Source organism: Talpa europaea, assembly GCF_964194135.1.
Source record: "Talpa europaea genome assembly, chromosome: 15".
NCBI classification, from domain to species: domain Eukaryota; kingdom Metazoa; phylum Chordata; class Mammalia; order Eulipotyphla; family Talpidae; genus Talpa; species Talpa europaea.
The window spans coordinates 28,041,142-28,067,751 of NC_140083.1; the positions used below are offsets into that span (position 1 = coordinate 28,041,142).

Here is a 26,610-nt window from a genome sequence, read left to right on the forward strand (position 1 = left end):
AAGGATGGAAAACAATCCTACAAGCAAATGGACCAAAAAAGAAAGCAGGAACAGCTATACTTATATCAGATAAAACAGATTTCAAACTCAAAAAGATAAAAAGAGACCCCAATGGTCACTACATTATGATCAAGGGGACAATACTTCAAGAAGAAATAACACTCATTAACATATACTCACCAAACGAAGGAGCACCAAAATATATCAGACAACTGTTGTCCTCTCTGAAAACAGACATCAGAGAAAACACATACGTAGTGGGAGACTTCAACACACCACTATCAACAATGGATAGATCAACAAGACAAAAAATAAGTAAAGAAACCAAAGCTCTAAATAAGGACCTAGAGCAATTGGGCTTAACAGACATCTATAGAACACTAAACCCCAAAAAAACGGAGTACACATTTTTCTCAAGCGCACACGGATCATTCTCCAGGATCGATCACATACTGGGGCACAAGACAAACATCAACAGATACACCAAGATTGAAATCATATCAACCATCTTTTCTGACCATGAAGGCATCAAACTAGAAATAAACCATAAAAAGAAGGCAAGGAACTTTCCTACCTCATGGAGATTAAAAACCACACTACTGGAAGACCATTGGACTAATGAGGAGATCAAAGAGGAAATTAAAAATTTTTTTGAATTGAACGACAAGGAGGACACCAATATCCTAAATGTATGGGATGCAGCAAAAGCAGTAATAAGAGGAAAATATATAGCAATAGAAGCTCACATCAAGAAACAAGAAAGAACTCAAAGAAACAACCTAATCTCGAAGCTCAAAGATCTAGAAAAAGAACAACAAAAAAACCCCAAAACCAGTAGAAGAAAAGAAATAATAAAAACCAAAGCAGAAATAAATGAAATTGAAACTAAAAAAACAATCCAAAAGATCAATGAAACCAAGAGCTGGTTCTTTGAAAAAAATCAATAAAATAGACAAACCCCTAGCCAGGCTCACAAAGGAAAAAAGGGAGAAAGCACAAATAAACAGGATCATCAATGAAAGAGGAGAAATCACAACGGACACAGCAGAAATCAAAAGAATAATCAGTAACTACTATGAACAGTTATATGGAAACAAGTTTAACAATCTAGAGAAGATGGACAAATTCCTACAACTCTACAATCACCCAAAGCTAGATAAAGAAGAAATAGAACACCTAAACAGACCAATTACAATTAGCGAAATTGAAATGGTAATCAAAAACCTCCCCAAAAACAAAAGCCCAGGACCTGATGGATTTACAAATGAATTCTACCAAACATTCAGAGACGAATTAGTGCCTATCCTTGACAAACTCTTCCAAAAAATTGAGAAGGAAGGGACAATACCAAACACGTTCTATGAAGCCAACATTACACTAATACCAAAACCGAACAAGGACAATACAAAAAAGGAAAACTACAGGCCAATCTCCCTAATGAACACTGATGCAAAAATCCTCAATATAATTTTAGCCATCAGAATCCAACAATGTATCCATAAGATAATTCACCACGACCAAGTAGGATTCATTCCAGGGACACAAGGATGGTTTAACATCCGAAAATCAATCAACGTTATCCAACACATCAACAAAAAGAAATATAAAAACCATATGATAATATCAATAGATGCTGAGAAAGCTTTCGACAAAGTGCAACACCCATTCATGATAAAAGCCCTTGAAATTCTTGGGATACAAGGAACATACCTCAACATCATAAAGGCCATCTATGACAAGCCAACAGCCAGTATCATTCTCAATGGTGAAAAGCTGAAAGCAATTCCATTAAGATCTGGAACAAGACAAGGATGTCCACTCTCACCACTGCTTTTCAATATAATACTGGAAGTCCTAGCCAGGGCAATAAGACAAGAGAAAGACATCCAAGGAATCCAAATAGGAAAAGAAGAAGTCAAACTATCACTATTTGCAGACGATATGATATTATACATAGAGAACCCCAAAAACTCCACAGAAAAGCTAATTCAACTCATCAATCAGTTCAGTAAAGTGGCAGGATACAAAATCAACACGCAAAAGTCAGTAGCCTTCCTATACACAAACAATAAATATGAAGAAGAAGAAATCAAAAAAACCATCCCTTTTGTTATTGAAACAAAAAAAATCAAATATTTGGGAATAAATCTAACAAAAGAGGTAAAGGACCTATACAAAGAAAACTATAAAACACTGTTAAAAGAAATAGAAGAAGACACAAAGAAATGGAGAGACATCCCCTGCTCATGGATTGGAAGAATAAACATTATTAAAATGGCCATCCTTCCAAAAGCAATATACAGATTCAATGCTATTCCAATCAAAATTTCAATGTCATTCTTCAAAGAAATAGAACAATTATTGATGAAATTCATATGGAATCACAAAAAACCCCGAATAGCCAAAGCTCTCCTGAAAAAAAAAGAAGGGAATGGAGGCATCACACGCCCAGACTTCAAACTATACTACAAAGCCATAATCATCAAAACTGCATGGTATTGGAACAAGAACAGACATACAGACCAATGGAATCGAATAGAAAATCCAGAAATAAACCCACAGATTTATGGTCAACTAATCTTTGACAAAGGAGCAAAGACTATGCATTGGAGCAAAGAAAGTTTGTTCAATAAATGGTGCTGGGAAAACTGGGTCGCTACATGCAAAAGAGTGAAGCTTGACCAGTACCTCACACCATACACAAAAATCAACTCAAAATGGATTAAAGAACTAGACATAAGACCTGAAACCATAAAATATATAGAAGGAAATATAGGCGAAACACTACGTGATTTGCACATCAAAGACATCTTTACAGACACATCACCCAAAGCAGTGATAGTGAAGGCAAAGATAAACAGCTGGGACTACATCAAATTAAAGAGCTTCTGCACAGCAAAAGAGACAATAACAAAAACAAAGAGAAACCCCACCAACTGGGAGAACATTTTTGCACCCAACACTAATGATAAAGGACTGATCACAAAAATCTGCAAAGAGCTGATGAGACTCAACAACAACAAAGAAAATAATCCAGTCAAAAAATAGGCAGAAGAGCTAAAAAGAAACTTCTCTGAAGAGGAAATGCAAATGGCCAACAGGCATATGAAAAAATGTTCAACATCACTTGTCATCAGGGAAATGCAAATCAAAACTACCATGAGATACCATCTTACACCAGTGAGAATGGCACATATTAAAAAAACTAGCAACAACAAATGTTGGCGAGGGTGTGGAGAAAAAGGAACTCTTCTGCACTGTTGGTGGTAGTGCAAACTGGTCCAACCACTGTGGAGAGCTGTGTGGAGATTTCTGGACCTACTAAACATAGAGCTTCCACAGGATCCAGCAATTCCACTCCTAGGTATTTACCCAAAAGACACAGAAACATCAATTCCAAAGAACTCCTGCACCCCTATGTTTATAGCAGCACTGTTTACTATAGCTAAGCTTTGGAAACAACCCAAATGCCCAAAAATAGATGACTGGATCAAGAAGATGTGGTACATATATACCATGGAATATTACTCAGCATTCAAAAAAGATAAACACATGCAATTTGCAGCAACATGGATGGCGCTGGAAGGGATCATGCTCAGCGAAATAAGCCAAAAAGAAAAAGAAAAATACCGGATGGTCTCACTCATAGCAGGAATCTAGAAAACTTAAATAAGGGATCAGGAAAATGAATAACTATAAGAAAGTGAAAATCAAAATCAACAAAAAACTATGAACCAGAGACACTTTTAGGGGGGCGGGGGCGGGAGGGGAGGGATTGGGGTCAGAATGGGGGGGCTGCAATTGTATGGGGAATATAACAATAAAATTTATTATCTAATAAAAAAAACTAATAGGGAAATAAAGAAATATATATATATATTCTGGAAATAACTTCTCTGTAAAATAAATGAACAGCTGATACTCTTGCCTTTTCATTTTCATCATGATTCATTTCTAACAGTAGAAGTCATCTCTTTGAAGAAGTCTATAATTTATCAAGTTTTGTAGTTAAGTCTTTGGTGCCCTTTTAAGAAAACGTCTGCTGGGCAATACTGATCACAAGTTATAAACCTCCAGTTATATTATAAACAAATTTTAGGGATCAAATATATAATAGAGTGATTAGAACTATTAATACTTTACTAAATACTTGAAAGTTGCTAAGGAAGTAGATGTTATGGAAAAAAAAGAAACAATTTTATGATAAGGTTTTAGCTGGTGCTATGGTGGTCAATTTTTGGCCACATATAAATGTATAAAATCAACACATTCTACATCTTAAACTTATGCAGTGTATCAATTATATCTTAATTATCAATTATATCTTAATTATCAATTATATCTTAAGCATGACCAAAAGAAAAAGAACTTTGCCTACATAAAGATCATGAAATTATATGCTACATTTTCTTTCAGAAGTTTTACAATTTACTTTTTTTGAAATGTGAATTTTCATATCCATAAAATTTACCATTTTAATATTTTAAGTATAAAATTTATGGTAGTGAGTGGATTCATAATGTTGTGCAGCTAGTTTTAACTTTTACATTTAGTTCTACAATTCATTTTGATTCATCAGGGATATAAACATCAAAACCACATGATGTATTCTACATGTATTACAATGTTTACAATTTCAAAGACCAACAAATCCAGTGCTGACAAGGACCTGGAGTAACTGGGACTGCCACATGTCACTGATGGGATGTAAATAATAAATGCAACCACTTTGAAGGAAAAATTATGACATTTTCTAATATGAAAGAAGAGAAACACTATGCTCTCAGTAATTTTCTCTGTAAGAGAAAAGAAATAGAACGTATATTCACTCAAATTGTTGCACAACAATATTTATGGCAGCTTTCTTAAACACCCAACACTAGAAAGGATCTGTGTGTCCAAGAGATTCATGGGCAAGCATCCACACCCTGGAATAATACTGAGTAATAAAAGTGAATGGAGCTCAGATACTAGAATATGGATGAATCTCAAAAACGTTGTGTTCAGTGAAAGAAACCAGATACAAAAGACCAAACAGTGGTAAATGGTAAAATGGTTCCATTTTTAGAAAAGTTAAAACAGTCAAAATTAGTTTTGTGTGTGTGTGTGATGGAAATGAGATTAATTGTTGCCTTGAACTGGTACAGGGTGACAGATGTAGGCAACTTTTGGACTGATGGTTACATTATCTATATTTGCCAAAATGCATGGAACTCTATATTTACAATGGATATGCAAATCATTTTTTAATATGGCTAACTTAACAAAAAGTGTGGGTGCTCTGTAGAGACATCAAGATCGGGGGTTGAGTTGTAGGCATAATTTACATAAAACAGTACTGGCAGTTCTGAAATTATGACAAAATCACAGGGGTAGAAGAATGCCAGAAGCTGTGCCTTGGAAAATACTTACCTGTAAGTGATTGGAGAAAGCAAAGAGAAAGAACACTCAGAAAGAAAGCATAAAGATCAAAACTAAGGAAGAAGAGAGCATCAGTAGGGGTAGGATACTTGGCTTTTGGTGCCTTATGCATAGGTCCAGTGGTCCCTGTCGGAGTGAATGGCCTGGCCAGCTAATGCAGATAGGAGCAAGGCTGCATCAAGTGCAGCCTTTTATCTTCCATGGAGCTCAGATACTAGAATATGGATGAATCTCATATAGATAAAAGAGCAGTACAACTGACTCGAGGAAATGGCCTATATGTTTCCCTGTAACTGCAACTCCTGTAAACTCATGTAGTGCTCAAGTTTTAGGAAGATGATTCAATTCAGACTCTTAAGGAGGTACCTGGTCTTTCACATCAGTAGCACTGCAGATTGCTTAATTCAAAGTAACAAAACAGATTCTCTACTGATGAGGACTTGGAAGGCAGCCAGGTAAATCGCATTAGAGCCACATTAGCAGATTGGGAAAAAAGGTGGATGGGTGACAGCAGCTGTGGAAAGGTGAGGTGACATGTAACGGTGCCAATTAGTGTCGGCAGAAGATGGCTGGCAAGGCCATTTTGAAGCACCACTTCAAATGCTACCCTTGTTGTGGTATTATCAGCATCAACAGTGACTGACAGACTAAACTGCTACGCTTTGTGTGGCTGATGAGGTGAAACTGAAGCTCAGACAAGCTTCCTATAAACAGTTACCAAGGAAAACCTCCCCAAAGTACCCATGGCAAGGAAAGCTGTGGTAACACAACACTTCAGTTATCTTTTGAATTCTTTCCATGAAAGCACAGGAAACTGGGCTGTATTGTATAGAAATGGTCATAAGAACTGTTTTCGTCTTGTTTCCTGAGCATTCTGAGCCAATACATTACTTTTAAAACTAAAAGCTGATCCTGGTACTAAGTCCCAGATCTCCACTTGAATAAAAATGCTTGTGGGAAGAATCGTTTACCCTGAGGACCAATTTGGCAGCCGCTTATATCTCCATTCTGAATCAGACTGTGCTGCCACTAGGCCAAAGAGAATAAAGCAAACAGGGATGATTTTTATTCAGTGCAGGCAAGAAGGAAAGAAAACAGATACAGACCATGACAAAGTTAGAGCAAGACGAAGGGAAGGCAGAAGGGAAGGCAAATAAGAGACGGAGAAAGAGGACAACTGACTGAAATACTGAGTGGATAGAGTAAAAGCAAATTGACTCTGGAAGTCAGGAAGCGTTGTCAGTGTGACAAGGAATTCACCTTTTATTACCGTGTCCTCTCTCACTTTTCCAGTAAGGCCTCTTTGGGAGTCTTTTTCTCAATCATATGATTACCTAGGATCTATTTAGCTAAAGGAAAACCATGATTTTGCCTACTATGAGCCAGAAATTTTGCTGGAGACACAAAGATGAAAAGACAGTATTCTGGTCTCATGTAAATTGTTTAGTATTAAGAAACAAAACACAAAAAGATAGTAAAATAGAAAGTGAAAATGATAACATATGTAAAGTGCAAATGTGTTTCAGAGGGAGAACTGCTGATTAGTTGTAGATGAGGAGGCCCGCAGCCTCTGCAGCACCGGTTCGAGCCCCAGCCACCAGCGCTGGCAAGGGTTCCACATGGCGTACAGACCTCTCCTGCCGTGCTCGCTGCTCCCCTCAGCAGTGTATTTCAGTCAGTCTGCCTGTTCTGTCTCTCGGTCTGGCTCTGGTGAATTCTCTCACCCTCCCACGCTTCTGACTGTAACTAGTGTTGTATAAATAAATAAATAAATCTTTAAAAAAATAAAATGAAGTAGGGTTCTGAGGGACAATTAGAAGTGGGGCTTTGAGGCAGGAGTCAGTTTGTATAAAGACCTGGAAGCATGACACAATGTAGATAATAAATTTAGTAATTCTAAGAATCTCTGTCCTGCTGAAGCAAACTCTGTGGGGGCAAATAGCAATGTGACTGGAGCATAAGCATAAATGAAAAATCACAACAAATAAAACTAAGTGCTAAAGATATAATGGCAAATGAGATCACAAAAAGCCAGCAATGTCTTGCTAATAAATTTTCATTGAGAGGTCCTTCTGGCAGAGGTATTGTAAGTCTGTAATACTATTGGGACCCAGAAACAAAATAATGTGTTTTATTTCCCTAGTATGGCATGAACAACCTAGCTCACAGTAGGTGCTATATAAACCTACACTAAAAGCTTATGTGTTTAGAATATGGCCAACATTACATGAGATTGTTTTATAAAGCATTTTATGTATATTAATACTCTTTACTGCTCTTTGAAGTGCATTTATTCCCAGAATTATTATATCTATGTTTTATAGAGGTTAAATGACTTGTCCAAGGTTATACAGTAATAATGGCAAAACTGAAATTTTGAATACAAGGTGACCAATTCCAGAGCTCACACTCTGATCTTTTATCATAGTAGACAATGTTCCACCAGCCTGAGTTAGGAACTAATATTGACCCTGAACTTCTAAGTGATTCATATAGTATTATGGAAAAAGTGTTAACACTTTAGGACCACTGAATTATACTGAAGAATTTAGGGAGTAATATTTACAAGACTATCACAGTAATGGTTTTAGTTTACAGTAATAGTTTAATGATTTTAAAGAATCTGATCCAAATCCTTATGAAAAATAAATTAATACGATAACATTTTACTTCCAAGGCATCGAACAGTAGGACCCAGTCATTTAAGATTTATTACTCTGAGATCTTGGATCCGTTCTAAGTTTCTGTGGACAGACACACACTACTTTCAGTAAATGGCATATTGATCAGGCAACTATATTTCTATTTGTAGTCTACCATTACCTTTTTTTTTTCTTTTTGACTTTGTAAACAGATTGAAAGAAAAGAAAAAATGGAGAAGGTTCAGTGGTTTTGAAATTCCTCAAGGACAGCAGTTTCAATAAAAGTTGTTTGGCGAGGAAACCTTTAAATGGACAAGTATCTTCTTAATCTTAATCTCAAAGTTATCCAAACTCACAAGGTAAACGGGGGAGGCACATGGAGTCAGAAGATGTCAAGTTCACATCCCTTTATTATAGCTTTTTCATAAATGAAAAATCGAAACAAATAAAACTAAGTGCTAAAACTACAATGGCACACTGAAATTTCCCCCTGGTTTGGCCTCTAAATCCTTTATCCAATTTAATAGAAACTGGCACAAACCTGACAAGTCAGCAAGACAACAAAGGATCTACATAGTCATCAAGTGAGGAGAACAGAACACCAAGCTCTGTCCTCACAGCTTCTCTCACACTGCTATTGACTTTATAGATCTGCATTTGTGGTCAGGCCTGGTTAGCGAAAATATGGCCTGTATTTTGATGTGCACCTGTATGGTAAGGAATGGACTTCTCAGGCTATTTTAAAATACATTTGTGTATTTGTATAGTGTTTCATCTAGGTAATTCCTGAGCTATTTTTAATACATGTCCAAAATAGTGGTCACACCCTTTATTTTTCTCAGGTGTGTTTATTTAATATCTTTGAAATGCTAATGGATGTAATTCAGAAAGGCTTAGAAAGTTCACTGAGATCTTTAATTCACTTGGTGGCTTCTGTGTTTACTGTTGCTCTTATTACTTAACGCTTTGAAAGTTTATAAAATCCCTCAACAGTGGTTCATTCTAAAGGCATGAGTTTCTTGGGGAATTTTCTATATAATAGGCTTCTAAGAGGGAATCAAAATGCAAGGACACACACAAACTTCTTCCTGAAATACAACATCAGTTGCGTATACTTTTTTAGATTTCTACATTGACTATAAGATAGTCATATTGCATACTTCAATTCAATATTCTATAGCATGCCCTAGTTTGTAATAAATATTTTATATTTTTTCTCAGAATATAAATAATAGTAATATAACACACATGTCCCTACATAAATAACTTTTAAGTCAGTAAAATATGCTGTTACATAAAGGAGAAATAATTTACAATGAAATAATTTGCTTTTCAGTATAAAAACCTTCAGATAAAACTGCACTAGAAGATACAATGAAATAATCAAATACTTGCAACTGCTAAAAGGGATTTGTTGATTGTTGATGTAAGCCATTTAGGACTTTTTTTTTTTTAAGATTTATTTATTTATACAAGCACTGGGTAGATCAGAAGCGTGGGAGGGTGAGAGAATTCACCAGAGCCAGAGCAGGGGACAGAACAGGCAGACTGACGAAGAAATACACTGCTGAGGGGAGCAGTGGGCATGGCAGGAGAGGTCTGTCGTGCCATGTGGGACCCTCGCCCGGCGCTGCAGAGGCTGCGGGCAGCCAGCACTCAACCACTGTGCCACCAGGGGAGGCCCATTTAGGACGTTTTTAAAAAATAGGAAGAAAATGAAAGATCAGAAGTTATGTGAACATTAGAAAAAAATTAAGATAGTATATATTATAGCCATGACAAAAAAAAAAGCTTTATTTTTATATGCAAGGTAGTTCTGGGTTCAGATAACTATAAGCAGACTTTCCTTCTATTTGCATGTCCTATGGAAATTTTGAAATATGTAGAGTATGTGGGACAATTTTCAATGTTTGAAACTGTCTCACACATTGCAAGATGTGTGGGCTCCTGGGCGATGGCCTCACACCAATAGCACTCACACCCATTTTTTAGCAGACTGAAAATAACCCAATGGATATTTGAATTATCCTATAAGGGGACAGTGCCAACTCTATTAAGAATCAAATTGACTTTTTGTCATAGGATTGAGTTTTTAAGTATACACACACACACACACACACATACACACACACATACACACATGCACATACACACAGAGTATACTAGACAAGTTTCCTATGTTGTGAACCAGAATTAAATTTAAAAATATGAACAAAATAGTAAAGCACAATGAAATAGGTATTCATGTTACATAAGCATAGATCACTAGTTATGCTGTGATGAATTACAACTGATTTCTTTGAGTGTCCTTGTCCCAAATAGAGTCCTTCAGCATTACATTGACAAGGTCACTCTATATTACCAAGCACTTGCTCTGAAATCAACACTCTTCAATTTGTATTATAACATTTTTCTTATAGATACTTCAATTTACTTGATACTAATGAGTAATTTCACTTAATATTGTAGTCAGCGCTTTCCAGAAGTGTGAGAATTGAGTCAACAGGATAACTGTGGCTGAGTCATACAGAGTGCATCTATACAATGAGACAGTCTCATTGTTTAGTACTTAAGTAGTAATGGGTTATAAACATGAAAATGTATCTCAGTGGGACCAATAAAGAAATGCAGAAACAAAGTGAATAAGTACATCTCTTTAAAGCCAGTTAATGGCATGAGAAAGACTGAATGAGTATTAAATTTATGTTCTGAATATTCACCCATTTAAAATGATCAAAAGGCAAATATCAAATATCAACCAATGTCTCTGACCAGACAAAGAGAACCCTAATAGTTTCAAGTCCTAGTTGTGATAAGGAAGGGTAGATGTGATTTATAGCCTTTGTGATATGTTCCATTAAGGCATAATCATAAAAGTGCAAAATTTTCCTAATACACCTACAACTTACACCATGTTAAGTTTCTTGGACAAGTCACTTACCTTGCTAGGCATCAGCTTTCTTATCTGTAAAAAGGGGTTTATAACTGTTTTTATAAGGCAGAATGGAAATTGATTTCAGAGAATGCACAACACATAGTTCCATGCTAAGTACTCAATAAATCTAAGTGATCATTACAATAATTGTTATTCACAGACTATGGATTCTTATATGTCCTAAGGGTTCTCTTCATATGTTTCTTGAAATTAACACCTTGAAATAACATTATGTTCATGATATTAATATACAACAGTAACATGACATGTTCATTCTCAGTCACAGGATGGATTACATTTTTCCTCATTGATAAATATTTGCTAATGTCATATTTACCAGCTATCTCATTGTTGGTTGTTCAGTTTCATTCTCTATTGCAGGTGTCAGAGCTGCTGATGGAATATCTAGGGGAGTGAGTAAGACACCCTTAATTCACCACAGCAGCCTCGGCTTGCTTTATCCATGTTAGACATTTATAACATTTTTAAATAACATTTTGATTGACAAAGGAATCCTTGAATGAAAAGGTTTGAAAATTACTGCTTTCTGGATGACATTTTCTCCAAGAATGGCACAAGGACCATGGTGTTTGGCATAATGTTAGTATTTGTAATATGATAATATCAAACAGATATTTCCAGCATAGTTTCAGGCACTTTCAAGGTAAGGGGGATGCAAAAGCATAAGACATGGTTTCTGCCTCTGAGGAATTTACACATCCATGAGAAAGGCCAAAATAAGACCATATACCCAAATTAGTGAAAGAACTGAATGAAAAATTTCAAAGGTTGGAGGAAGACAAAATAATGGGAGATGAGGGTACTACTGTTCATCAAAGTGGCAGCAGATGATCTGGTTGTTGGATGATAAAGACTGTTGGTTACCGAGGAAAGGGAATCTAGGAAGGAAGAACAGCATGAGAAAGGACACTGGTAAGAAGGGGCTGGCTGGTTTTGAGAGATTTTTTTTTTCAGGAGAAGAATAAATAGGACCTAAATGAAGATAGATATAGACTGGAGATGAGAGAGCAGGGAGACAGGGATAATAGTGAGAATTCTTAGGTAAATGAGACCTCCCAAGAAAACCAAGTTTATGAATGGACTAGGATTAAAATTAGAACCCTATAATCCAGGATGTTTACTACTTAAGGAAGGGAAGAATGAAAATAGAGGATCAGACCATGAAAGAAAATAAAGAGAGGGAAAAACAAGGAAGTCATGAGAGTTCTGAACATCAAGTGTTCTCAGAGGACAGAAGTCAATAATGATAAAGAAGCAGAAATATTTGACTGAATGAAGATTTTTAATTAACCTCATATTCAAGCAACAAGAAGTACTTGATCACTTTAGTGAAAACAATTTTAATAGTGCATGAAAGATGGAAATTGGCACCGAAGAGTTGTTAAATGGGAATTGAACAAATAGATGTCAGGATCTAGTTTGTTTTTCACTAAGTTTGATGTAGCTATAAAGGAGGAAGACAGAATGGTATTTGACAATGGAGGTGAGAAAATTTAGAGCATGAAAGAAGAAAACTGATATTTCTCAGAGCACTTACATGGAATTTTGCTAGGCAGTTGCACATACCTGAGTCTTAAGTGTATGTGTAGGCTAAAGGGAATGAGGGAGTAAGATTGTGTAATTAAAGTTAAAAGAAAGGAAAATTAGAGCAGATGATAAAAGTTAAAAGAAAGGAAAATTAGAGCAGATGATAAGAAGAGGAAACACCGAGAGGGAAATCATCTTTTCTAAAACAGGCATCATTGCAGCAGGTTTAAAGAGTGCAACGCACAAATATGTGACTGCAAAGTTTCTGGAATTTTCTTAATTTGTGTGTCTGACCTGAATAGAGGGCTTTTCTAAAATAGAAATAGACTTGTTAAAATGACAGCTTGGATTTAATAATAGCTAACATTTATAGAATGCTTTCTCAGTGCCAGACACTCTGCTAAGCACTTTATATGCATTGATGCCTTACCCAACAACCCTATGATGGAGATATTTTCACCCCCATTTTATGTAGGAAGAAAATGATACAGAGAAAGCTGATGTGACAGTCCCAAGGTGACAGATCTAGTATCTGGGGGAACTAAGATTTGAACCCATGCAGTTTGTGTCCAGAGCTTGCTTTTTTTTCTTTTTCTTTCTTTTTTAGCATTTATTGAAGTTCTTTATTATAATGCTTCTCTATTCCAACAAGGCCACTGTTAATGATAATATTTGTAATAGAATTAGGTGCAAGTCCATATTATAAATTCCTTTCAGAACTTAATAAATCATGTCATTTGTTTTAAAGCTGTCTATCCAATGGTATTTCTACATGAATAACACAACCACCCTAGCTCACTGGCTCTTATTCTGGACTGAGTCAGGTTCTGATTGTTTGGTTTTCTGTTGTGCTTAAGGAAAGGTGCTCTGTACTTCAAGGAGCTCATGAATATCAAAACCTTAATCACAGCTATTCCGATGACATGAGTTCATTCTTTACAAACCAACTATGGCCCTAGTCATATTAAAATCAAAGTTGCAAAATAAAGAAACATTCTGAAAAAGCTTGTCTGCTTCATTTAGATAACAGTGTGCAGAATGAATTGAAAGATAAAAATGCTCAGCATTTACCATTTCCTTTTCCTTTTTTTTTTTAATTTTAAGCCCTGTGGTATTATGGATGATACCATCAGGCAATTTGGTTTGAATATGCTCCATGCTGGACTGTGCAGATTACCCAACTAATGACATGCACGCTCCTTGCCATTGTGACACCACTCTTCTCATAAGTGGGAATTTCAAGTGACAGACTAAAGCTGTTTGCTATCAATTTTGCAAAAAACACATCTGCCAGATAGCCAAGATTTAGTTCAGAGACTGAAATCGATTAATATTTTAATTTGTTACCTGTCATTATCATCACACTATATTATGCCAAGTCAAAAGTGATAACATATGCTCCCAAAGGAATTTGATTTTAGGGATATGTTGTATTTTTGTTTAGTGTGGCTCTCTGTGCATAAACCTCCTTAGAAATTTCAATTACAAGGGCAATAAAAATTGTGATGGATTAAAATGAAAGTGTAAAATATAAAGTTACTTATTTTTCACACAACTGTGTGATCATATTTATAAGCATTTTTCTAACACTTATTTACCATAACATTTTAAGATTTTAGATACTTCACTTGTTCCTTTCTATTACATCAAGGAGAGTACTAGCAATATAATATTTTTATTGGTGTTACCCAGCTATTTTTGGATTTTATTATTTTAGGTTGCTGGCCAAACAAAAATTTTCACAGAGGAGTAGATTGGTTATTTGGTCTGATTTCCAGTGCCCCATGAAAGGGATATGGGAATGGGGCAGTGGCTTGGGTAGAAATGAAATATGGTTGGCTATGGGAAAGGAAAGAAGGGAGAATTTTATAGATTACTTTCCAATTGATTGTTTTCCTTCTGATGAACAGGGAGGAAAATGTAATAGCTAACTCTCCATGGGGAAGGCTAGAGATGGAACTATTGTAAAGATATAAACAATTTGTTAGTGTGAGCAATACAATATTTAAATAATGCTTTCCTCAGTGTTAGAAATTGAAATATTAATGAGCATCTTAAAGCCTCAAAATCTAAGAGGGGTGGTTCAGGATATAAGTTACATTAGCATCCATTCATTCACCAAGTAGGTATCGAGTGCCACTTATATGCCTGATACCAAGGATATAACTTGCCTTAGAACAGACCCAACTTCTTGCTCTCACAGAGCTGGCATTATTTTTGGAGGAAGCTGGAGCAACTTAAAAACAAATTACAAAATACATATTATTGCAGATGGTGCTAAGTAATATTATGAGAAATGAAGCAAAAGTGAGCATAGGAAATGCTGGCAATAATGGGATGTGCTGAACGGATTATAATTTTAATAGCATGGTTGAGGAAGATGACATTTGGGCAAAGATCTAAAGGAGATGAAATAATTATGTGAATACATAAGGAACATTAAATCCCATAGCTATCAATGTTGTCATGCCATTCATAATGTTTGCCAGCACAGAGTGGGCGCCGGTACTGAAGACAAGGCAGAATATGCATTTGGCTTGGTGGTATTCATTACTTTCCCTGCTTCCTTATAACATGTTTGTCTTTATTTTTTTTTTAAAGATTTATTTATTTAAGCATACAAGAGCTGGGTACAGGCCAGAGGTGTGGGAGTTGAGAAGATTCCAGAGACAGAGTGGGGAGCAGAACCGGATTGACTGAAATACACTGCTGAAGGGAGCAGACAGGAGAGGTTTGCTGTGCCATGTGGGTCACCTCCCTGGCCAGGGATCAAACTCATGCTGCGGTAACTGTGGATTGCTTCATAGTGCTAACACTTAACCCATTTGCACCACCAGAGCGGCCCACACATTTGTCTTAAAGTAAGCACTTTGATAAGCTATTTAAGTGAGAGTTCCCCCATGATATGCATTTGGTTTCTGCCTTGTAATAAATTATCACCTTATATCAAAAGAACCCGGATGAATCCATCAGCCTAGCGGCAGTACAAGGAAAAGAATGAGAACTTTCATTTCCCATCCTACTGTGTGATCTATTGGACTATCTCTGTCTTCCCTAGTCTGGATCTTTTTTGCTAAGAGTGGTGATTACTAGCAACTGTGCTAAGAGTATCCTGAAATGAATTTGTTGATGTGAACAGATAGATCAACATGTTTTTAAATAAGGGATCAGAAGTTGATTCCTTGTATTTTTTCATTTAGTTACTGACTGTCCTTATAGACTAATTCTCTTACAAATTTTATAAATCTCTCATCTTCTGTCCTTACCCTTCTATAGTACAGTAGCCAAGAGTTAATTTCTTAAGGGCTCTAGTGAGATCATTTGGACATCTTTGCTCAAAATGCTCCAAAGGCATTTTATTGCACTCTTAGTAAAATCCAAGGTCCGTGCAATTTACAGGCCACACATTAGAAGGCTTTTGTGACTATCCAGCTTCATCTCCTACCACTCTCTGTTCATTCTTTGTAAGTACAGTGGGCTCCTTGTTGTTCCAGGCAGATTTTTGCCTAAGGCTTTTGTCTGTATTTCCCAGGTGTTATAAATTTATCTACCACTTCCTCCAGGTTTCTTTACAAAGGAAATCAACCCTGAAGATCATAAAAAATAACCTTTTATCTTCTATACCTGTCACCTTCCTATTTACCATCCTCTAGTTTTCTTATTCATCACTACATGACACACATTAGAAATTTGCCTCTTTGTTATTTATTAGTTCTTATCCCCATGGCAATATAAGCTTTGTCAGGGCCAAAACCTATTTCTTCATAATCTGGAAAAGTGTCTCTAGTATTTAGTAACTGGTTAAATCTAAAGAAAAAAGACCAATCTGTAGTTTGACATTTAAGTAAAATGCCACTGATCAGAATTAATGGTACACTCATACAAAAAACATAGATATAGATTTTTTTCCCTGATGACAGACAATTTAATAGGCTGTTCAAAAGATTTTGAAATAATGAATAAAATCAAATAAAAACTTGTAATATTAGTTCAGTTTACCTATTACTTAGGGATAATCTTTACAATGCAATGCAGATCCAAAATACAGACAACACACCCCATAAACATTAATATTTGTGACAAAAACAGGCATTAAAGATGATTAAGAACCCACTTACATGAAACAAAGATTTTTTATCAATTAAATTTTGATTTATAAAATATGTTTTAAGACTTTATATCCAAGAATATTTATTTTACTGTTGGAGTACAGTAAAATATTATTTCCAATAATAAAAAAAATAAATGTAAGCTTATAATATGTTAAGAGGAGTTCTGCTTTCTTTCCAGTGGATAAGGTGATTTTCAACCATTTATTTTTATTCTATTTAAACATTATATAATACTCACATGGAATTTTATGCAACTCATTCATAAATTTCTCTTTCAGCTTAGAAAAGGCATCTTCCTTTCCTTCTCCAGGGCTGGCTGGCTCTGTGGCATTATTTGGTAGAACAGTCGAAACGGTGGTGACTGGCGGGGCTGCCAGGGCCTCATGATGACTCTCGCTCACCATTTTAGGTTCAGGTGAAACTGTAAGGGGAGGGAAGTGCACAGAAAAGAACAATTCAAAATGGCTTCACTGATTCCACATCAAAGGTATACAGGAGATGAAAAAGCATCAGAGGGTGCACCTGCTCACTGGGTAAATAGTCTATCATTAGCATATTACTTTATGTTGGTTCATGAAATATTTATGGAACCACAGAGGAGAGTTTCCCCAGCAGGTACGGCCAGACATAGTTACTGAAAGGATTTTCTCCCAACAACACTATGTAAGCTGTCAAATCTAGTAGTTTTCTATACAGTCAATTATTTGCTGTAGATTTAGCTTCTGACCCTAACTTACTGAAATGTGAATGAAACAGTTGCTCCATGCTCTAAACATTTTATATTTTCTGAAAGGAAAAGAGAACAAATATTTATATTAGAAATAATGGTTAAAGATATACTTTCAAAACATTAGTGGCTGTTAGAAGGATTATAAGCAATACTATTATAATATAACAACACTATTATAAGATATTGTACAGAAATTGGTTCTTGAACCTCATTTTTTATGGTATGTTTTCCTCTGAGTCATTTTTTTTGATATTTGCTGTAGACAATACTCTGATTAATAATTCACTTCTTGCCAGGTGAATTTTTGAAGCTACTGTAAATGTGGCATGATTTTATGGGAATATACATGATACACTGTATTTACCAAGGCACTGATGATAAAACATAACTTGTTCATCTAATTATTTTAATTTATTTATTTCAGTAACATTCTTGAATTATTTTATGAAATTATTCAATTATTTTAGATGGTTATCTCCAAAATATTAAAAATAATCCTTAAAGTAGTCAGTGAAAAAGGATCTTATAGGAGGCACTGTAGTACTTTTCACTAAATGAATTTTGGCAAGGCATTTGTCCTCTTAATTTACCTGCTTTCTGAAATATGAAGTAATGAAACCTGCCTTGCCTAAATTTTTCTTCATGCATGTGAGTGCTCTCTGAAGGGTTGGAATTGAAGTTGTAGTCTCCAGTCTGAACATATTTTGGACCTTAATAGCTTTACTGTGTAATTTAAGATTTCAGGCTGTGCTGGTGAGGGAGTGAACATGATTTTAGGCAAACAGAGATACTCAATGCCTGGGCATTAATAACCCCAGTTTCAACAGGAAAGTTGGTGGGTCTATAGAGTCCTTTTGATTTGCAAACAAACAATGCATTTTTATGAATTAAACCTTCGCGAATCTATTTTCTGTAACTGTGGATATATTAGAAGTACAATCGAAAATGTGTAGAATAATCTCAGATAAATGGATAAAAAAATTTCATTCTTTTTTAAGTTTTTAATTTTTCCATTATAAATACTAATATAATACAAAAGTTTATGATCAGGTTAGACTCAGACAGGCATGGATTCACACTCTCTGTTCTTATTTTTTCCTTGGTAAAATGAGAATAATCATACCAAATCATGGGGTTTTCATGAGTATGCAAGATAATCTATTCAAAGAATGTATGTAGCATGATGTCTGGCATGTAAGCTTGTTTCATCTATTTATCAGTGGATGAACTGATCGATTCATTCATGCATCCTTCCTTCCCTAGTAGCAATTGGCAGCCCAGAATTTTCCAGAATGTGGCAAAATTTTACTTCCCAACTTAGTGATTTCCAGGCTTTCTCATACTGTTTACCTTAGGATCTTGTCTCCTTATAAGAGTCTGCAGTCTTATTTGCACTATTGGCATAACTCAGGTGAAACTATACAGATATTGATGATACTGTGACTTTTACATTTCATGTTAGTCAGCAAGACTAAAATCATACATACACTCAAACACATACATATGTATGAAATATCAATATGTATGTATTCAAAAAATAAATTTGTTCCTCTGCTGTGAGAATCACCAGATAAAATAAGCATTATTACTTATCTCCACAGGATAGTTGAGGATTTTTGAGGAATTATGTTTTATGGTGGAATTTAAAGGAAATGATTGTATTAAATACAAATAGCTAAGTACAGTAGTACCATCATTAAGTTGAAGGCATATTATCTGTGTTTTGGCTCAATCTTGTCTTGTCTGGAAGTGGGTATTGCTGCTGGTCCTCAAACTGACATTCGGCTGCCATTCCAAGTGGCTCCGCCGTTGTTTCTAGTCCTTGGTTCTTGGCCACTCTGGTTTATTAAATATTTTTCTTTTACCCCAGCTGATTATGGAATATAAAACATATTTACATATAGGTTGAATAATCAAAGCAATGATAGGAAAAATAAGATTCAGTATTTAGAAAACGTGCTTTGTTTATTCAGTTTTTTAAAGGAAGCAAACATTGTTTCTATAATTTCCCAAAATGATCCTCTTCAGGTGTGAAGTATTGTTTGGAAGATGTTTTTAGGAAGAAGGGAAAAACTATAAACTTTTAACTTTCAATTGTCAATGATATTATTCCTATTATATCTGATTTTAAAAAAGTCAAGAAAATATTGCAAGGGATATATAGACATTGTTCCTTTTATGTTGCACATACTGTTATAAAATGAAAAATCAAAATACAAAAAATATGACAGATTAATTGCTTATTATTTTATTTTCAATACTTCATTATTTTGAGGTAATATTTGTAAATAGCAAAACTAAGAATGGTTACGTGGCTCTTGAGAATTCATATTCATGGAAATAATGTGGTTATCAAGAAGCTTCACTTTGTAGGTGGGAAAACTTATTTAGTCCTGACTAATGTGATAACTTTAAAGTCTCTAAGCACTTTACTGCATGTGGCAGTTTTATTATTCAGAAAAAAATTGACATTTTACTCAATTCTTATAATAGGCATTAGTTACTGGGATTATATGTGTTAAGAATAGATAGGAAGGTGAGGGCACAAAACACTAGATAATTAGGAAATTCCATTGATTTAGAAAAATATTTTATAGTGGCCAAAGTAACAACACATCAAAAAATTTAGAGGTGTTTATTCTTTACCTAGGAATTCACAATAAGAATTAATCTTAGGTGTTCAAATAATTTAATGTAAGAATATTTATAGTTAGTTTTTGGTCTTCTGATACTAGGAATATCTAATAGAGAGACTTCTTAAATTACAGTAATCCCATAAAATGCTGTTATTAAATAATCTTAGAGGTAAATATTTACAAACCTGGAAATACATTACAATGTTAGATAAAAAAATTAAAATTATGAGGCATATGTGTCCAGCTTATATAAAAAACTTGTAAAAAGGAGAAGTGATATATTTAAAAATGTTACAACTTGTTAGAATACTCACTTTTTTTTTTTTAACCAAATATTTACATTGTCAATATATTATAAGTCTGGGTTATTTTTTATTGTGGTATAAATGCCATATACAATTATAGTAATATCAGGTGTATGATATAATGCTTTAGTATTTGTATACATTGCAAGATGATCACAATGGGTACAGATCATCATGGGTAGAGTTAGCACCCGTCATCAGAGTTACAAAGATTTTTTTCTTATGAGAACATTTAAAATCTAGTTTCTTGGAAGCTTTCATTATGCAACACAGTATTATTAGTTGTAGTCATCATGCTGTGTGTTACAGCTCATAACTTATTTTATAACTGGAAGTTTGTAGCTCTTATCCCCCGTTACAGTTTTTGCCTAAGCCCCAACCCTCATCCCCTCTGGCAACCACCATTCTGATGTCTGTGTTTTGAGTTTTGTTTTTATAAATTCAACTTATTTTAAGTTACATTAAATACCCTTTAAAGTGTTTTGCTCTTGAGAAAATTAGATCTTGCAAAAAGGTTTCCTAATGACAGATTTTCAAAACTATGAAGTGTAATGTAAGGAGCTAAATTGCAATAAAATGATTCAGCTACATATTTAGCAAATAAGTTATGTAAAATGGCCATTGGTTGAAATAAAATGTAGAAAATACTATGGCATCATAAAGGTTTACTTCTGTGGTCTAAAATTAGCAAGATCAGGATTTTGGTTGCTATGATAACTTTCCTCTGTCCTTTACAGTTATTCTTCTTAGTTGAACTTTAATTATGTCTCTAGGTCTACAAATTGATAAGGATTTCTCAGATTATACAGTGAGATAGTCTACCATACTGCATAGACATAATGGTTTCTGAAGAAAGCGCCATTTCCATCTCTATTTAACTATTGGATTTTTTATTAATAATAGCATGCCAAATTAAAGAACAAACAGAAAGGCAAAGAAATACTTAAAAAAATACTTAAAAAACATTATAATGCAAAATGCCTTAAACAAAAGTCTTGGGGTAATTATAAAAAGCTTGGGAGATAGCATGGAGTGTATTAGAATGCATTTTTTTAAAGATTTATTTATTTATTTATACTAGAACCTGGGTACAGGCCAGATGTGCGGGAGGGTGAGAAGATTCACCAGAGACAGAGCAGAGAACAGAACAGGCAGACTGACAAAATACACTGCTGAAGGGAGCAGCGGGCATGACAGGAGAGGTCTGCCACGTCATGTGGGACCCTTTCTGGTCAGCCAGTATCAAACTGCCACTGCAGAGGCTGCAGACAGCTTCACAGCGCTGCGCTCAATTGCCTGTGCCACCAGGGGATGCCTGTATTAGAATGCATTTTTAAGATGGAGGGCAGAATATGGTGATTTCTTTCAATCAGAATTTCCCTTGACCTACTGTTAAGTTTAGGCAGAAATCCTAGGAAGATGTCACGTAGGGATATCTCCCTGATGACAACTCATAGGTGAGGAATCTCAAGAATTGCCATTGGCTAAAAGGAACTACTTGCCCAAGGTTAAACACAGTGACTGGTGGATGGTGATTCAAAGACCTGATTCCTTGTCTCAATTTAGGCCCTTGGGATCAGCTAAAGCCTGTGGTAACTTTTTTTGCCCAGACCTGCTCCCTCCAATTCCTTACACCTAAAGCGTCCCCAATATCGGACTCTGAGTAGCATCCTAGGGAATCATATTGATGACACCCACTTTCATTTAAACTCTTTCCAAACCCAACAATCCTTAAGTGACAGGTTAAGTTGAACAGCATTATCAGAATAGTCCACAAGTTTGCAGATGTTGGAACGCCTGGCTCGAGGTAGGTATGCCTTCTCTCCAGTGTAAATAGACGCTTTCTCTTGAGGTAAATAAGAGGAAAGCCAGAGGATATACTGAGAATATATTGCTTCCAGTCATGGTGCAAGACAGCTGACCCCTGTCAATAGTCTTAAAAAGAAGGGCAAGGGATAAAAGCTGTTTATCATACCTCGAGGCAGTTGGAAACACAGAGGGCAGCCTACCTTCAAAAAAACCATAACATGTTTAGGCTTCTGGATTCCCTGTGTTTTCAAGATAGATTTAGGTACTGCCACACTTTATACATTTATTAGTCACAGAAGTCTCCTAAAATGTTCAGGGAGAGTATGATTCTCAAGCACTATCTTTCATAGTGCTTTTGAAAACTGAATGTAAGTGGGTCTGCTTAACTTTGCTTTGAAAATAGAATCAACATTCCTCCCCATCTTACAAATAACATACTAGACAAATTGATATGGTATATAGATTTTTATATTGAAGGTATCTGGAAAAATGGGGGGACAGAGGAAATACTGCTTGCTTACCAACTATGTTTTTAAAGAACCCCTTGTCCCTCGTCTGTCTGCCCATCCATCCATCTATTATAAACTGCTTTATTAAAGCACTGACATGCACAAAGTGATACTTTAATATTTATTGTATACAACTTGATGAGTTTGGCTATACCATTACCACTATTTCTAGTTTCTTCCCTAGAAAAGGTGCTGTATATTTTCCTCTCTCTCTGAAGCTATGATAGCCAGATTACCTTTTCTTTGCATATCATTCTTCCCTGTGATTGGGGAGACCAAAATTCCTCCTATATTCCTTAACTTTCACTTTTCTTGTTTTCATAGTTTTCTTACCCCTACCCCCCAAAGAGGAGAATGACACTCATTTATTGTTAGGTCTCCTTTATCATGTACTGGACACTTGATGTATGTCATGAGTGTCTTGAGTCCTGTGTTTTCTATGGAATCAGTATATGACACTAACTTGCACCATCAATACAGCCTGTGCATTTCTCCTGACTGTATTTCCCTGTCATTATGGATACTTATATATGCCCTGTGATGGCATTTTTTTGACACCAATATTGGTAAATTACAACTCACACTTACCTTCTTGACATAGACAACTGGGAACATGACTCTGATTGCCCAGGAAGCAGATGGGACAGCATGAATAGGAAGTAGCAAGTAATACCAGGAATTAGGAAATTTGGGTCCAAAGGGAGTAAACAGAGGGAAATGCAGATATGAAGTGCTCAAAACAAATAGCTTTTCTGGCAAATATTTGCATCAAAAAACAGGGATCAGACTTTTTTTTAAATAAATTTTATTTTTATATTCCCCATACAATTGCAACCCCCTTATTTTGACCCCAATCCCTCCCCTCCCCGCACCCCACCCCCCATAGGGTGTCTCTGGTTCATAGTTGTTTGTTGATTTTGATTTTCACTTTCTTATAGTTATTCATTTTCCTGGTCCCTTATTTAAGTTTTCTAGATTCCTGCTATGAGTGAGACCATCCGGTATTTTTCTTTTTCTTTCTGGCTTATTTCGCTGAGCATGATCCCTTCCAGCGCCATCCATGTTGCTGCAAATTGCATGTGTTTATCTTTTTTGAATGCTGAGTAATATTCCATGGCGTATATGTACCACATCTTCTTGAGGGATCAGACTTTTTAAATGGTATGTACTCCCACCAGAATTTGGAAAATTTTGACTTACTAGCTTCCAGTTTTCATATTTCAATGTGAATTATGTATTTACTATCTTTATCTTAAGCAATTAATTTTTCATTCCCTTCCATGCCTGTGTCCCCAAGACAAGCAAAAGCAATTCCTCATGACCCATTGTACTTAAAGGTGGAAGGACACTGGAGAAGATTTATTTCAAACTTGATCCAACTTGTCAAAATTTTTATTTTTTAAAAATTTTCAATGAGATCTGACCCTGGACACTGTTGATGGTTGGTGAGAGATAGACTTGTACATGATCCCAGCTTTCCCATAACACAGCTCCTTGTTAGTGAAATTGTCCTGTACCTAGACTCTGATGACAAAGAATCTACATAGATAGATTGTGCCCACCCCTACAGTCATGGCACAGTGGATTTGAGGGGGTTGAGTACCTCATTCAAAGGGAGCTCACTTAGGTGTTGGCCTGAAGCCAAACACGTTTGACTTGAGCAGGTGAATGAAGCCAATAAAAATAGCTCTTTCAGGAATTTAAATGGAAACGCCTAGGGGAAACTGAGGCATTGAGAAGAGTGGGAAATGTTCATTTTTCCCAGAGCTATTAGACGTTAAGCCAGGCTTTTGTCACTCCCTGGCAATGTCATTCTGCAGTTACTTTGCTCTCCCTGCTTTTCACCTCTTTCAGTGCTCACGTTGATCATAATCTAAGTTTCTGTAACTTGTCTTCAAGAAAGCATAATGAGAAGTAAAAGCTAATGTATGGGGATCTCTGAATTCATAGCCAGATATATGTGGATGAATGACAGAACTGATGATGGAAAGAAGGGTGCCTATCCTACAGGCTTAGGAAAATGCCATGTAAACTAATTTACAGTTGAATGATTACAATTTCCAACTAGTTATATTCTTCCCCTCCACATTTTACATCTCTGAAATGGGACTTGTGTTGTAATCTATGCCATCTTGCTGTCACATCTTGCTTGCCAGGCTGGTGATGTGCATCGTGCTTGTTTTTCCTATTGATATTCCTGTCAACAAACCAGTCAGAGGCCACATGAGGGAGGGGCGTGAATGCTCCTCACAATCTGAAGCTTTCTACTATAAATGCAAATTTAATATTGTTTTTCTGATAATCCTTTTTATTATACACCCACTTCCCAATTAATAAAATATTTTATCATTGTTGTTTCAGAAGCTATCATTTGCTTGAAAAACATAACTCAATAGTGGAGAACTTGGAAGGCTTTAAATGGCCTCCTAAGATTTTAGTAAGATGGTGGGGTCATGATCAAAAATGAAACAAAAAGACTTTTCAAATGCATTATAAAAACTTCAAGTATATTTTTCAGTGTTTTAAAAATGGTACAGTGAGGATCAAAGTCTCGTTTTTTACAATTTTTTTGAAAAGGTGGGAAAGGCAGAAATGAGAAGTAGAGATGAAATTGAAATCTCACATGAACCAATTTAATATTGTTTTCAGTGACAATGCTCACGGTGCTCAATATTAATTGAAGTTACCTCTCTTTAACTTTTGTGTAGTAAGATGAAATTAGATGCTTTTGGCCATTACTGAAGAGGTACAGCTCAGCGAGATCAGGCCAATTGGCTCTCAAAATGTTTATCATAGAAACTACAGATAAATTATTTGAAATTCCCATTCTCTATTGCTCTGCTGAAACTCATCTCTGAACTCTTGCTGTTTCTAAGCTGCAGGCACTGGAGAGAAAAATCTAAGCTTGCAACACAAAGCCCTCTTTTGTCAAACTGTGTTCAAACTGTCACTGTTTTGTCACACAGCGATGCAAAACTTTAAATCGATCTGTACACAGTTCAGATTGTGGGAAATATGATGGCAGAAAATTCTACAGCTTATACTTAGAAATGGTGTATTAATAAATAAAAATAGCTAACACTTAATAAACCCATACTGTAACAGACATTTTAATGAGGGCTTCAAATATATAAGCTCATTTAATGCTCACAAAGTAAACCTTACAAGTCAGGTAATGCTGTATTATTTTCTGTCTATTATAGATGAGAAAAATTGCCAAAGTTCACACAGCTAGTTAGTGGTAGAGCAAGGCTTTAAATTGAAAAAGGTTAGCTCTAGGTCCCATTGAATTCTGCTTTGCTAATGAATGATAATTAAATGTTGAATAAATTAATAAATTCTGTGTCTAAAATGTATATGACATAATACTAGGTGCTTTGAACAATTTCAGGTAGCTCGTTCACCACAAGTATGCACACACATGGTTAAAGATCCAGTGCAGTATATATGTCCCTGTAGAAATGATTATAGCAGATTGTACTAAGAGTTCATATCACATCGAGTAGGGTGGAACTTGTAGACTAAGAGCAGATGGTAGATGTATATCTCTATATCCATCAGATATAAAGTATAGAAAGTAGTGATTTGCCTTATTATTTTTATTAAATTTCATTTTATAACTGTGTGCCAACAACTTAATTTGGGGATATGAGATATGAATGAACAGTACCCTCAATTTACAAAACAATGAACAAAACCATGTCAGTTGTTTAACAGCTTCTCTGATTTAAGGTAAGTCCTAGTTTTTTTTTTTTTTTTTTTTTTTCCGTGCCATGACTGCTCCTTATTCTCCACTGATGGCTAAAACTTTTTAGTCTATATATTACTTGTAATTCTATTCTTTTTGCCAATATTTGGGTTAGGCAAGAACATATGACCCATCTGGGCCTATGATAAAAAAAGAAGTCTGTCGGGTAATGTCTGAGAAAGTTTTCCAAACTCTTAAAAATATATACATAGGAC

At 35.4% G+C, this 26,610-nt stretch overlaps 1 protein-coding gene across 2 annotated transcripts in view; it reads right to left on the reverse strand.

Moving 5' to 3' along the window:
• Positions 1-17,193, reverse strand: part of SYT1 (synaptotagmin 1) — a gene marked incomplete at its 3' end in the record, with an annotated part of 196,820 nt that extends 179,627 nt beyond the window's left edge. For both annotated transcript variants that reach the window (XM_084256461.1, XM_084256462.1), the window contains exon 1: positions 16,897-17,193. In XM_084256461.1, the coding sequence (XP_084112587.1) occupies positions 16,897-17,062 (166 nt within the window). In that variant the 5' untranslated portion in view covers positions 17,063-17,193. The remainder of the gene's footprint in view (positions 1-16,896) is intronic.
• Positions 17,194-26,610: the final 9,417 nt, after the last annotated feature.